General features: G+C 36.1%; 1 protein-coding gene across 5 annotated transcripts in view; it reads right to left on the reverse strand.

The window, feature by feature from the left end:
* Nucleotides 1-12,374, reverse strand: part of IBTK (inhibitor of Bruton tyrosine kinase) — a 106,959-nt gene that overhangs the window by 80,853 nt on the left and 13,732 nt on the right. For 4 of the 5 annotated variants that reach the window (XM_038394853.2, XM_043510558.1, XM_043510559.1 and 1 more), the window contains exons 2-7: nucleotides 10,246-10,920; nucleotides 8,048-8,144; nucleotides 4,973-5,097; nucleotides 4,311-4,421; nucleotides 2,160-2,330; nucleotides 352-469 (exon numbers count right to left, since the gene is read on the reverse strand). In XM_038394853.2, the coding sequence (XP_038250781.1) occupies nucleotides 352-469; nucleotides 2,160-2,330; nucleotides 4,311-4,421; nucleotides 4,973-5,097; nucleotides 8,048-8,144; nucleotides 10,246-10,569 (946 nt within the window). In that variant the 5' untranslated portion in view covers nucleotides 10,570-10,920. Of the gene's footprint in view, nucleotides 1-351; nucleotides 470-2,159; nucleotides 2,331-4,310; nucleotides 4,422-4,972; nucleotides 5,098-8,047; nucleotides 8,145-8,581; nucleotides 8,587-10,245; nucleotides 10,921-12,374 lie in introns of those variants that run through there. The other variant, XM_043510560.1, reaches the window with a different exon arrangement.

Below are 12,374 nucleotides of genomic sequence, written 5' to 3' on the forward strand. Positions count from 1 at the left end.
GTCCAATAAAAGATATTACCTCACCCACCTTGTCTCTCTAAATTTAAACAATGACATTCTGTATCCTGAAAGTCTGCACTGATGGGCCACACAAGAGTCACAGAAGAGAAAGTTGGCCAAATAAATTTGAACAGTAAAGCTACATTTGACTTACCCCATTCTTATCCTCAAGCATAAAAATAACCATTGACAGCAGTAAAAAAAACAAACAAACAAAAAAGTGTTCTGGAGCCAGGGGATGACAAGTATAAACCAACTTAATTAAGCTTCTTTTCTCATACAGATGACAGCTTTTACTTTGAGTAACATTTTTAAAGGCTGATTTTTATTTGTATAACAAAACATTCTTACCTAGCTGGCCACCATTCAGTCCCATGGTATATACAGCTTCTCTAGTCCATAGCACTGTATGGAATCTGCCTGCAGCCACTCCAATCACCATTCTACCTTTCAGATTTTTTGCCTGAACCTACATATAAAAGCAAAGATTTTCATACAAGTGTCAAATCCCAAGCAAATAAAATGTGATGTGCATAAATCAACTTCTTATTTGGCAATACTGAAGTCCATACTAATTAAACTCTTAATGGTTGTATCAGTTTCACTGAAGATTTGGTATTAACTAACTTTTGAAATGAACCCTGCTTTTTTTTTTTTTTTTTTTTTAAAAGCGAAACACTGTTCCACCAAAGATAAAAAGAGGATCAAGAAAAATCCAGTAAGGGTTAGCCTATTTCTTCCCTCCTCCGCCCCACCACCACCACCACTTTGCTAGACCTAGAGCCACACTACCTTGGGCTATCAACAGATCTCAGAATTAAGCAGGATTAAGTTCAGTACTTAGATGAGACAGCCAAAGAAAAATACAAGTTCTGTAAAAAGTGGCTATTGGAAAGCTTCACTCTGTTTAAGTACCAGTGTCCTTGCATGCTGTTAGAGAGCATTTTGATGCTAGATTTCATCCATCAGATGGAAAGTGAAATTAAGATAATGACCACTCTTTGTCATTGAAGATGTAATCCCCTTTCCCTGGTGAAACTTTGACTGCCTCCCAACATTCTTCAACCAGTTCAATTAGACCCGTTACTCTTCACTTCCTCTCACTAGCTGCTGTGTAATGCTGTGCTGCTGAATGCCGTTAGTTGTATTTCACTCCAGATGGCACTTCCCTTCAGTAGTAGGTAAAGCAATTCTTGCATGCATAGTTGCTTTGAGATAGTCAATAACTTATTCCGAGGTATCACCTTGGGCAAGTTCTCCTCCCTGAAACCTGTGCTTCTTGTCTACAACTATCACGAACTGTCATTGCAGAAAATTCTCTCTATTACTGTTTTTCCCAAACCACTATCAACCTCTGACGTTAAAAGGGTTTTCAGGGAATGGGTGCACTGTGGAGCGAGGGGAAGCCAATGACTCAATGTGCATGTCTAACCTTACAAAGACACAAACCAGTGGCCTAAAACAATCCATGAAAAAGGATACCACTTAGTAAATACATATTTTTATTTTCACTCATTTGAAATAGAAACCCTCAACTAAAGGAAATACTTCAGAGTAATATACTTCAGCACTTTTCTTGCAATTGTGCCTAGTCATCAAGTACAGGATTTAGTACTTTTATAACAGGGGTCGGCAACCTGCCCATCAAGGCAATCTGCTGGCGGGCCACAAGACATTTTGTTTACATTGACCATCTGCAGGCACAGCTCCCCGGAGCTCCCAGTGGCCACAGTTTGCCATTCCCCACCAATGAGAGCTGTGGGAAGCAGCGGGCAGCACATCCCTGCCACCCACACCACTTCCCGCAGCGGCAAACTGCGGCCACTTGGACCTACAGGGGGCTGTGCCTGCGGACGGTCAACATAAACACGTCTCGTGGCCCGCCAGCAGATTAACCTGATGGGCCGAGTGCTAAAGGTTGTCGATCCCTGTTCTATAAGCTTAGAATCCAAGCAGAGCACAGACAGGCAAACCATCTGATTACATTACACAAATATTTAACATTGAGATTGTGTGCTAATAAATTAGAGAAAGTTGTTTTATTTGACCCCATATTCCACTGAATTATCCCTACAAAGTTTACATATAGACATCAATATGATCTTAACATTTCACTCTCAGTGAGGAAAAGGTCCAAGCAGAAGCTAAGCAGTTATTACCTGTCTGGGAACACTGCAATTAGTAGGAGGAGGAAGAATACCCAACTGATGGTAAGTATTTAGGCCAAAGGTGTAAACATATCCATCTTCTGTTAAAACAACAGTATGATCCTTAGCTGCTGCTATCTGGGAACACTGATGGCCAATTAGACCTTCCACAATTCTTGGAACCTAGTACAGATTGACCAAGTGTTGAAAACATTAAAAACCACTCATTTCTGTACTGAGAGAGTTTTTTTTAAAAAACCATTCACACACCCCATCACCAAATCACACCAAAACCCCCACAACAAAAATAGAAATGCAAAAGAAAACTCATTTAAAAAGGTACAGAATTGTGTAATTATTGTTTGATATATTAACACATTGCATATCACATGGAAAGAAGATTAATATGACAAAATACTTTTACCATGTACCTTTAAAACAGATCACCTGAAATCTACTCAGAAACTAAATCTAAAACATCTGAGCAGTTTTCAATAGTCACAATTTGTGTGTGTGTGTGTGTGTGTGTGTGTGTGTGTTGAAGTTACTCTGATACAAAAAGGGTTCCTTCTTTCTCCTAAATACATATTTTTCCTCCAAAATTACAGTGATGCAGTACAGGTTTGAGGTCCAATCTCTCAATTCCACTGAAAAGAGAAGAATCACAGCTTTCCAAAAGCCATTTGCTTCTAGCCCTGTTTAAAAATACCGTTTCAGCCAATTTTCAAATGGGGGGAGGGGGGGATCACAAACACACTCTAAGGGATTTTGTTTAAAATCAATTAAATATATGTTTCTCTATAGCAGTATCAATCTCCATAATATCAAGGCCTTCATGGCTTTCCATCAGGACATCTGTAAATTGGATTCATAGTACTAAAGAAGCTTGGCATTATAAATGGAGGGATCAAAAAACCTCAACTATTTCTTTTTTAAATGTGTGACACTTACAGAATATAGGTGAAGTGGTCAAATGATGGTACTGGTACTTGTTTGGGACCTAAATCAAGTCATTTCTGGCTTTGCCACTCATTTGACATTCATTCACATAATTCATGTGGTTATTCCAAATGCTAGCCAATAATGTCTTTACAGCACACAACTTGATAATACTATGCTGTTAATCTTGCTGTTGAAACTGACCCCATCCCATTCTGTGGCGAAATCTATGCACTATATGCAACATATGCAAGAACTGTAATGGCAGAGGCCTACAGGCCTCTATCCTGCAAAACTTGGCTTAAGTTAAAGCCTTTACGTATGCTAGAGATAATAGACTAGGCCAATCTCTAACTAGAAAAGAGCCAAAAGGGCTTCCGGAAAAGTCCCTAGCTGTCCATTATATGAACCCTCCACCCTGCAAAAGTCCCTAGTCAAATCGCAGTCACAGCAAACTGCAGATCTTGATAACATCTTAATAACATGGTGCATCAGCATTGTGCTAGTTATGAAACTGCCCTTCCATTAATTCCTTATGAGGCTTTATTAATAATGCCTGAGTGGTAAGGAAATGCATCATTTGGCTTGAATTTGGACCTATATAAGTCTGGTATTATAGGGGCAGGGCAGAGAGAGACCAGGGTGGCACCTGTGCGCGACCATCTCGATCTCCTTCTCCCTGCATGCTTGTATTCAATAAAAGGACCTCAGACTGTTTGAACCAAACAGATGGTGTGACTCGTTTTCCACAACAACAATATATACATATGTATACACGTATACATACACTTGCAATTTCTCTCATAAATTGCTCCATTCTCAGGTTTCTCATAAAATTTTAAAAATGATGTCATTTCATGTAAAATAAGTACATGCTGTTGGTGGTCCGTACATAGCCCTGAAATCTTCATGAAGACTGACACACACAGCACCAAACTGAATTTTAACGTTTTTATTCATTGATTAGCATAATGTAACTACGTACTAGTCAAATGAAAAAATATGTACTAATCAGTTTCAATACAAATCCATTTTAAATATAAATTCTTCCTTTGTAAATAGTTTCTGAACAGAGACTGTCATTGTTAAAAAATAACCTACAACTGAACAAAATATTAGAACTTTGATGGTGCACTCTGGAAGACGTTTAATGAATTCTGAGACTGCATATCTGAAAAAAGATTTTTTTGTGCTAGACTATACACTCAATATTTTTAAAGATACCAGGCATGTCTGTTCATCACCATGACCCAAGCGTCCTCCTTGACCATGTCCACAAGTGTAAATCTGTCCTTTCTGGGAAAGGAACACCGAATGAAATTTACAAAGCACCACCTGAAAAAAATATATACAGTTACAGTTTGAGGGGCAGCATTTTAGCATTCTTTTTGTAAATTACTTTGTAAATATGCTACGTTCACTGAGGAAATACAGTCTGTCCACATAAGACACAACGGAATGTATATCAAACTAATACACTGTCCATCTTCAATTCATTGTCTATATGGCACTGGAAACTACAACAGCACCATCCTCCTGCATGGAATTATTTAACATCATCATCTGTTGTTGCAAAACAGTTTCCATTTACAAAGCTAGGAATTTATTATCGCTTTCAAATCAGAAGTCAATCCAACATTTTACATCACCACCATGGTATCTATACATCCAAAAAGAGTTGGGAGTCATTGATCTGTGTACTGAAGGGAAAATAATCCAGGAGCATCCCCAGAGCAGTTTCAATGACTAAACTATTACTGTTATATGAGAAAGGGCAGCAAGATCAGCTCCAATACTGAGATTATTTCTCTGTGGGAAAAAAAAAAAAAAAAAAATCTTACTCATGATAGTATATGGGTTATTAATCTTTGTTTTTTTCAGAATACCTGTTTGATGTAGACTCCATTTCTAGGAAACAGATCCACCAATTCAGGATGATGTTTGCTTTGTTGACCACCATGACCCAAGGTAAAATTTATGTTGTTTCCCCAAGTGTAGACATCTGTGGGATCTAAAATTCAAAGGACAAATTTCATCTGCAATATCTACTACATCTGTGTGTGAGCTGCATTAGTTTAACTCCACCTCTGACATAAGTGTGAACTAGAACAGTATACATTACTCCAGTTAAAAATAAAATTTTAAGAAACAAGGTAAATTCTATTTTAAAGGTATATTTTAAGATTCTTTTGAGAATTTAGAATGATTATTAAGCATGAAATATTTGATTGCATGTCCTGTACATTATGTCCCTTGTTCACATATATTTCTCACAATATTTGTCTAACTTCACAGAGCACACATTCATCAGTAAGAACTATTTACATGTCAAGTCTGCAATACAAAACTGCACGAACTACCTTAATTGGTATGCAAAGTTTTGTCTTCCACATATATATTTAAAAAAAAAAAATCATGCTTGGACTCAAACGGCTAAATAGATTTTCTTCAACTCTTCCCAGTTAATTTATATTCTAGACCAACCACAAGAACTTTCAACACAAAAGACACTTTTGGGCTAAAATTATATAGATTAGAGCTGTGGAAATAGAGTACCCTCTCAGCTGTAATTACCGTGATACTAGAAAGTGAACTTTAACCTATTTCCCTCTGACAAACAGATAAGAAAGTCAAATCAGTTCTGATGCAACACTAAGTTTATGTTTTATCTAAAGATTCAAAGCATGATAAAGTAATCACTAATATTTTAAAATCAACTAAATATCAAAACAATGATGAAATAGTGTTTAATAAATAGAACATAAGGTAATGTCAGCCCAGAATTAGGTTGCATATATTTCTTCTACCAAAAAAACCCAAAAAACTAAACTATATTTGTGCAATGAAATATTACAGCAATCAAAAATTTAATTGACTAGCAAAGGAAACTGACAAAACTATTTTCATTGCCCAAAAGCTGACTGAAATGGGGGGAAAAGCACAAGTGGAGCATAAATAGGAAAAAGCAGGTTAGATTTTTAAAATTCAATTATAATAATTCAAAGGGATATTAGGAACACAGATGGGGAAGTATATTCAAAGAAGATTTTAAACTTAGTGTCTTTTAAGGAAGTTCTGATGTACTCAAATTAGCAGATCGCATTAGTTAGATATAACAATAACTTGCCAGTGACTAGAATTAGTTTACTTTTTAAAAATCATATAAAAGTCACACTAAAGTGTTTTGAAGATTTATAATTTTGTATCCCAATTTTTTTAAACTGGCTGCTATGAGATATAGGGAATTCATTTAATCTATTAATGGTGGTGTTAAAACCATGAGGGATGTAATTCAATGTCAAAAGAATTATTTCTTTTCAAGTCACTGAATCCATCACTGAGTCAATTTACTCTAGGCAGGCTCTTGAAAAATAGCTGAACCAAGATGAGGACATCAGACAGAATCCCTCCTAACTTAACCTAATGTTAATACCAGGGTGGATAAAAATCAATTATTTTTTTAATTTAAAATCAGATTTTTTTTTTTAAAAAAAATGCTTTTTGAGGAAAAATACCTATTATAGCTCAAAGATATCATCATGGAATAAGGATTATAAATTCTAATTCTATAGTATGAGACAATATATTCATGTAATGTTTAAGGAAAGTTTTGTAAATGAGTTCCAATAGTTAATTTATTAGGGACCTAAACTAATGGGGTTCCATAGGTTTCTGTATAGATCATTTAGGTTAAACTTTCTATTTACCATGGGACTCAGTGATAAGTCTAAAAGATACCATCAGGGATGCTTAGTTTTGCAGTTCTCAAACTGCGGATGTGTCTCTCCAGAGGTAACATGCTTGTTAACAGCAAAAATGTTTTAAAATAAATAAATAATATATAGAGGCGAGAAATAACAGATCTCAACTATTTTGTCCCTCTGCAAATTTGTGTACACACAGTCAATCCCTTACCTCTCTCTAAAAGTGCAAAGTCTCAAAAAGTTCAATGAATAGAAGATTGTTGAGGGTGGAATAGATCTGGACAAGGAGAAGAAGTCTGGAGATAAATGTGAAGCGAGGGACACACACTTGTTTTGGTAAAATATATAGGCTTGCTCTTGAAGAAAAAAAAAAATCAAGAATACTTAACATTGTTGTTTTAGTTAAATAAAACAATTTAAATGTTTTAAACTGTCTGGTGATGTTCTCCTAATATAGCAAGGCAAGAAAATCCTCCAAATATTAATGATTAACCTGTTGAATTGGAAATATTTATGAGGTCATTGGGAGGTGAACTATCTGCTTCAATTACCTTCGGTAAATGAAATAGCCAAACAAACAATCATTCATTTTCTGATATAGCTGTAAACCTAATCTGAAAAATTTTCAAAATAAATCACTGTTTAAAAATGTATAGTGTGCACCTTCTAAAAATGAAACCTACATCTCTCTCCGAGTTGTGAAGAATATGTATTAAGGTTATGAAAACCAACAAGAAAGAGCTTTTATGTAGAAAACCATAATTAAATTGAGTCTTCCTGACTAGTGATTTAAATCATTATTTAAATCAATTTGATTTAAATCAAATCCACCCTGGAACTTAATACCATAGGTACTCTGAATTTCTCACCCGTAACTACAGTAGCACTTGCATCTTCATTCATTGTTGACAGTTAGTAGAGCACCAATACTGAACTCAAAACAAGTTCTCAAGACATGTTCCAGAACGTTATTTAGCCCTATTTACCCTAGGACTTAAACTTCTGCCATCATTAAGTGCTGTTGCATTCTTTTCTGACAAAAAGTATAGAATGTGTATGTGTAGACAAGGTTTTCTTTCTATGCCCTTCCAAAAGATGTGAAGGCAACATGGTCAGTTGGTATCACATCTGTAAGTTCTACACCATTAGTACAGTCATAATTAGAAACAGATAGTACTGTCTACACATGCACACACATGTATATGTTGATAGCAATACACATCTTATAGGAATCTCTGTATTAATTTGATGCCCTACCTGTTTTCTTGAATACTACATAGGCTGGTCTGTCCTTCATCACAAGGTCCAAGGCAGATAAGCCTTCTTTATCTTGCATGTATAAACTAACCCCATGCTGAAAGAGGAAAAAACACCTTGTATGAATATTACTATCACTCCTCATTTCACAGCTAGTAAAGAAATTAATATGATAAATATTCTTAGGTGATCGCAGTGTAATTTTACATTGGAGAATCTAATAAATCCTTTGCATTCCAAGACATTCTAAAGATGGATTTAAACTCAGTAAGTAATAATCAGAGACAAGTGACATGGACTTACTATACCAAAAGAAGTCTACAAAAAGGCTCAACTGGACAAGCTTCAACAATAAGTACTGTTCTGTGTACAGTGAAAAGAAAAAAAAACAAAAAAACAAAAAACACACCACACAGGAACTGTCACTGACTCCCACAGTTGAAAATAGGCAAACAGGTCTCCCCCTTGTGCTTTTAAATCTACTGATGAAAAAGCGCTATACAAGAGCTAGGTATTACTACTACTGTTGGGCACCTTCACCAATGGTAGCAAGTAGGTGTGACAGAAGTGGAGCTGCTCTGTAATAACTTACAAATACTGTATGTTTACTTGTTAATTGGAATATTTTCTCTATGAATGTTGGTTTACTAATAGGAAGATGTGTCAGGAAACAAACAAACAGGAAAGAAAACAATAGCTGAAGATACACCACCTCACTTAACACAGAAGCTAACACACACACACACACACACACACACACACACACACACACAGTTGGTTGTTATTTTTTGTTTAAAGGATAGCAGACAGTCATTTTCACTAATAGGATGGGGGCTGTGTAACATTTTTTTGGGGGGGTGATTGCTGTGCACACATTCAAACACATAGCAATCTGGACTCCGAACTAAAAGAATCCTTCAGATGTCAGTCTGTACTTCAAACTGTCTTTTGTTCATGCCTGCAGAGGCTGCAGCCTCTAACACTAGAAGGCTAACAGATTTCATCTTTGGATGAATTATTCAAATATTTGCCAGACTGATCTAACATGATCAGTTCCCCAAAAGAGTTCATTTTAGCCCTGGAAGCAGTTCCGAAGAAGATGTCAAAGGAAGAAGTCTATATATTTTTAGTGCAGCTATTGCTAGATTGTATCTAGGGGCAAAGAGAAGCAAGTCACCACACGCACAAAAACGCAACAAAAAACAGCAGCTTGGAGTGAATACATATGGGACACCATCTATACTGAAAAAGTTTTAAAATTCTGCAGTAATGAATCTCATACACTCTAAAAAGGTCATTAGAAAGTGTTGAGAAACATACTACTTGGAAACGTTCCAAGGAAAGAATGCTTAGGATGAAAGTAAAGTGGCACGTGAAACAAGCATTTTAGAAACGCCAAAGCTTCTAAAATTAAAACTGTTGGAGCCACAACCATTTTTATTAGTCTGCCAGTTGAAAACAGATGAGGCTAGCAATGATCAGCCAGTGTAATACCTTAAGTAAGAAGGGCAGAACCCCCTGGCCACTATCTGGTCAGTGATTGGCTAAAGAGATAAGTGGGATAGAGCTAAAGACAAACATTACAATCAGCTTCTAACTAATTTCACTTTCATGTACTACTAATAAAATGCTACAAATTTTTGAGCTGCAAATACCTGATTTGTTAAGTACTGTTTCCATTTAACTATTTTTAGTATCATGGAATCATTTCTATTAGTATATTTGGTAAATGCTTATTTTTACAGAAATTCAAAAATTTGGTGCCAAAGCCAAACCCAGACTGTTTGGTTAAGATCCCTACCCTGCAAGAGTTTCCAAGTAAATGGAAACACATGCAGCCCATTGCCTTCAACAGGATTCCTCACAGGCTCAGGGGTCCGCTCTGTGGAGTCACTTACAAAATCAACACTTGAGATCCTGTCTATATTCCAAGCTGCACAAGTTTCACTTCAGATTGGCCCAATTGTTATTAGAAATAAGGAATCAAGTTAAACTAAAATCAATGCAATTCAGGTTTAAATTGAATAAAGCAGTGTCCACAAAGAGTTTTGTACTAGTTTAGCTCAATCAGTTTAAAAGTCACATCTTGAGTGAAATTTTGATATAGGAAAAGGCATTTCGATACAAGTTCATGTATCACACATCCCAAACACATTAAAAAAAAATTAGTGTGCAATACATAAAAGTCAGATACTGACCTTCAACAAAGACCAAACACAGTCAATGTGTCCATAAAAGATGCCTCTGTGCAAAGCTGTCCATCCAGACTCCTTGTCTTTTGCCAATAAATCCACTCCTTTGGTGTCTGCCAGCCAATCTAGCACGCCTTTCTTACCACAGGATGAAGCAAGATGGAGGACGTTCCTGCCAAAGGTATCCTTCAGGGTTGCTGCATTGTAGCAGTAAGAAGAGAGAAAGGCCTTAATCTGGCCTTCACTTCCTCTGGTAACTACAGAAATAATATCCAAAGCATGCTGCAGGGAATGACACTTCAGAGTGCAGTCAGGCAGGATAGAATTCATTCTCACCTTTCTGAAACTGCTCCCTCATTAAGAGGAGCAGCCAGTACAAATGCTAAGGCACTCCCTTTTTACAACACAATACAGTGCTGCAGGAAATTCATGACTCCTAGTACTTAAATTCAGTTTTATACAGCAGCCATGAGAATCTTCATGCACTTCTGTTTGGCACTTAATCAAAAAATATAAATACTTATAAATATAAATTTATATTTTAAAGTCTTATTTCTCCATTTTATACAACAAAAACCTTATTATTGTCCATAGAAAATTCCAAGAATCAAAGGTGTGGGGAGGGGGGCTCCCCCTCCACACTGTCTAATTCTTCTAAATCTCCATAATTGCAAGGGAGACCTGCAAGAAAAGGGATAAAAGGGGAAAAAGAGACAAATAAGGATTATGCAACATTCAATAGATTTTTACACCAAAACCGTACTTGTTTGTGGGTTTGGGATTGTGTTTTTTGTTTTGTTTTGTTTTCTTTTTAAATAGATATGAGAAACATTAAATTTTGGTAGGCCCAATTTTTGGTATCTATTGCATTGATGTCTCCATATACCATAAAAGCCCCACCTGATTCCTGTAAAAATATGAAACTTCTCGGTCATGCCTCACAGTTACTCCAGTGGACTGAAACACCCAACAGCCCCCTTGATTATCCAAATGATTTAAATAATGTATGGATTTAAAGGACAGTAAGAACTTTAAGGTAAACTGGGCCATAATCTACACCCACACACGCACACAAAATACATGTCATTCTTTAAACGTGTTTGGGAGGTCAGAGGAAATTGTTGTTTTGCTTTTTAGCAAAATTTTATTTTAGAAAAAACTCTCAAATTTATTCTCTCAGAGGGAAAAAAAAAATGTGGGTAAGGAAAAAACATTTCAATTTCAAGATTCTAATGATTCACTTTCAAGTCTGACCAGTGAGACTAAGAAGGATTCTTAACTATAGGAAATATCCTAGGCTGCCAGACAATATAGTATTGTGTTTTATTCATTTAAAAAAAAAAAACAAAAAAACAAATCACACACTAAATGAAGTACAAACAACCAGCGTTCAAAACCAAAAAAATCCCAACCATTCAGCTAAGTACATAATCAATTAGAATCGTCAGAGACCTACATACGCCTCTCAGGAAAATTAAAACTGCTGTTCAATCTGAATTTGAACTCCTATTCAAGCTTTTTTAAAAAAAAAAAAAAAAAAAGCCACAACACACAAACTTGAAATCATCAACCTTCTCCAGCACAAACATCAAATTCTGAGACAGATACTACTCTCATCTACATATGTGCAACTCCCTCACTTTAACAGGGTGACAAAGTGAATGGTGTTTGGCCCTCTACATCTAGGATTTAGAACTTTTTAGCTTATGAATGAAACCTGGGTTTGAAATTCCCCTACAAACGTGAGCGGTATATCCCAAAAGGACCAGTACAATGCTTTCACTAGAACTGGATTAATAATACATCAATGAGTCCTGTTAATATTAAATCAAATATGAAACAAATTTAACATAGCTGTGTTCAAACACCAGTCGGAGAACACTTCAATCTCTTTGGCCACTCGATTACAGACCTAAAAGTGGCAATTCTTCAACAAAAGAACTTCAAAAACAGACTACAAGGAGAGACTGCTGAATTGGAATTAATTTGCAAACTGGATACAATTAATTTAGGCTTGAATAGAGACTGGGATTGGATGGGTCATTACACAAAGTAAAACTATTTCCCCATGTTTATTCCCCCCCCCTCCGCTGTTCCTCAAATGTTCTTGTCAACTGCTGGAAATGGCCCACCTT

This window comes from Dermochelys coriacea, chromosome 3 (assembly GCF_009764565.3).
Source record: "Dermochelys coriacea isolate rDerCor1 chromosome 3, rDerCor1.pri.v4, whole genome shotgun sequence".
NCBI lineage: Eukaryota > Metazoa > Chordata > Testudines > Dermochelyidae > Dermochelys > Dermochelys coriacea.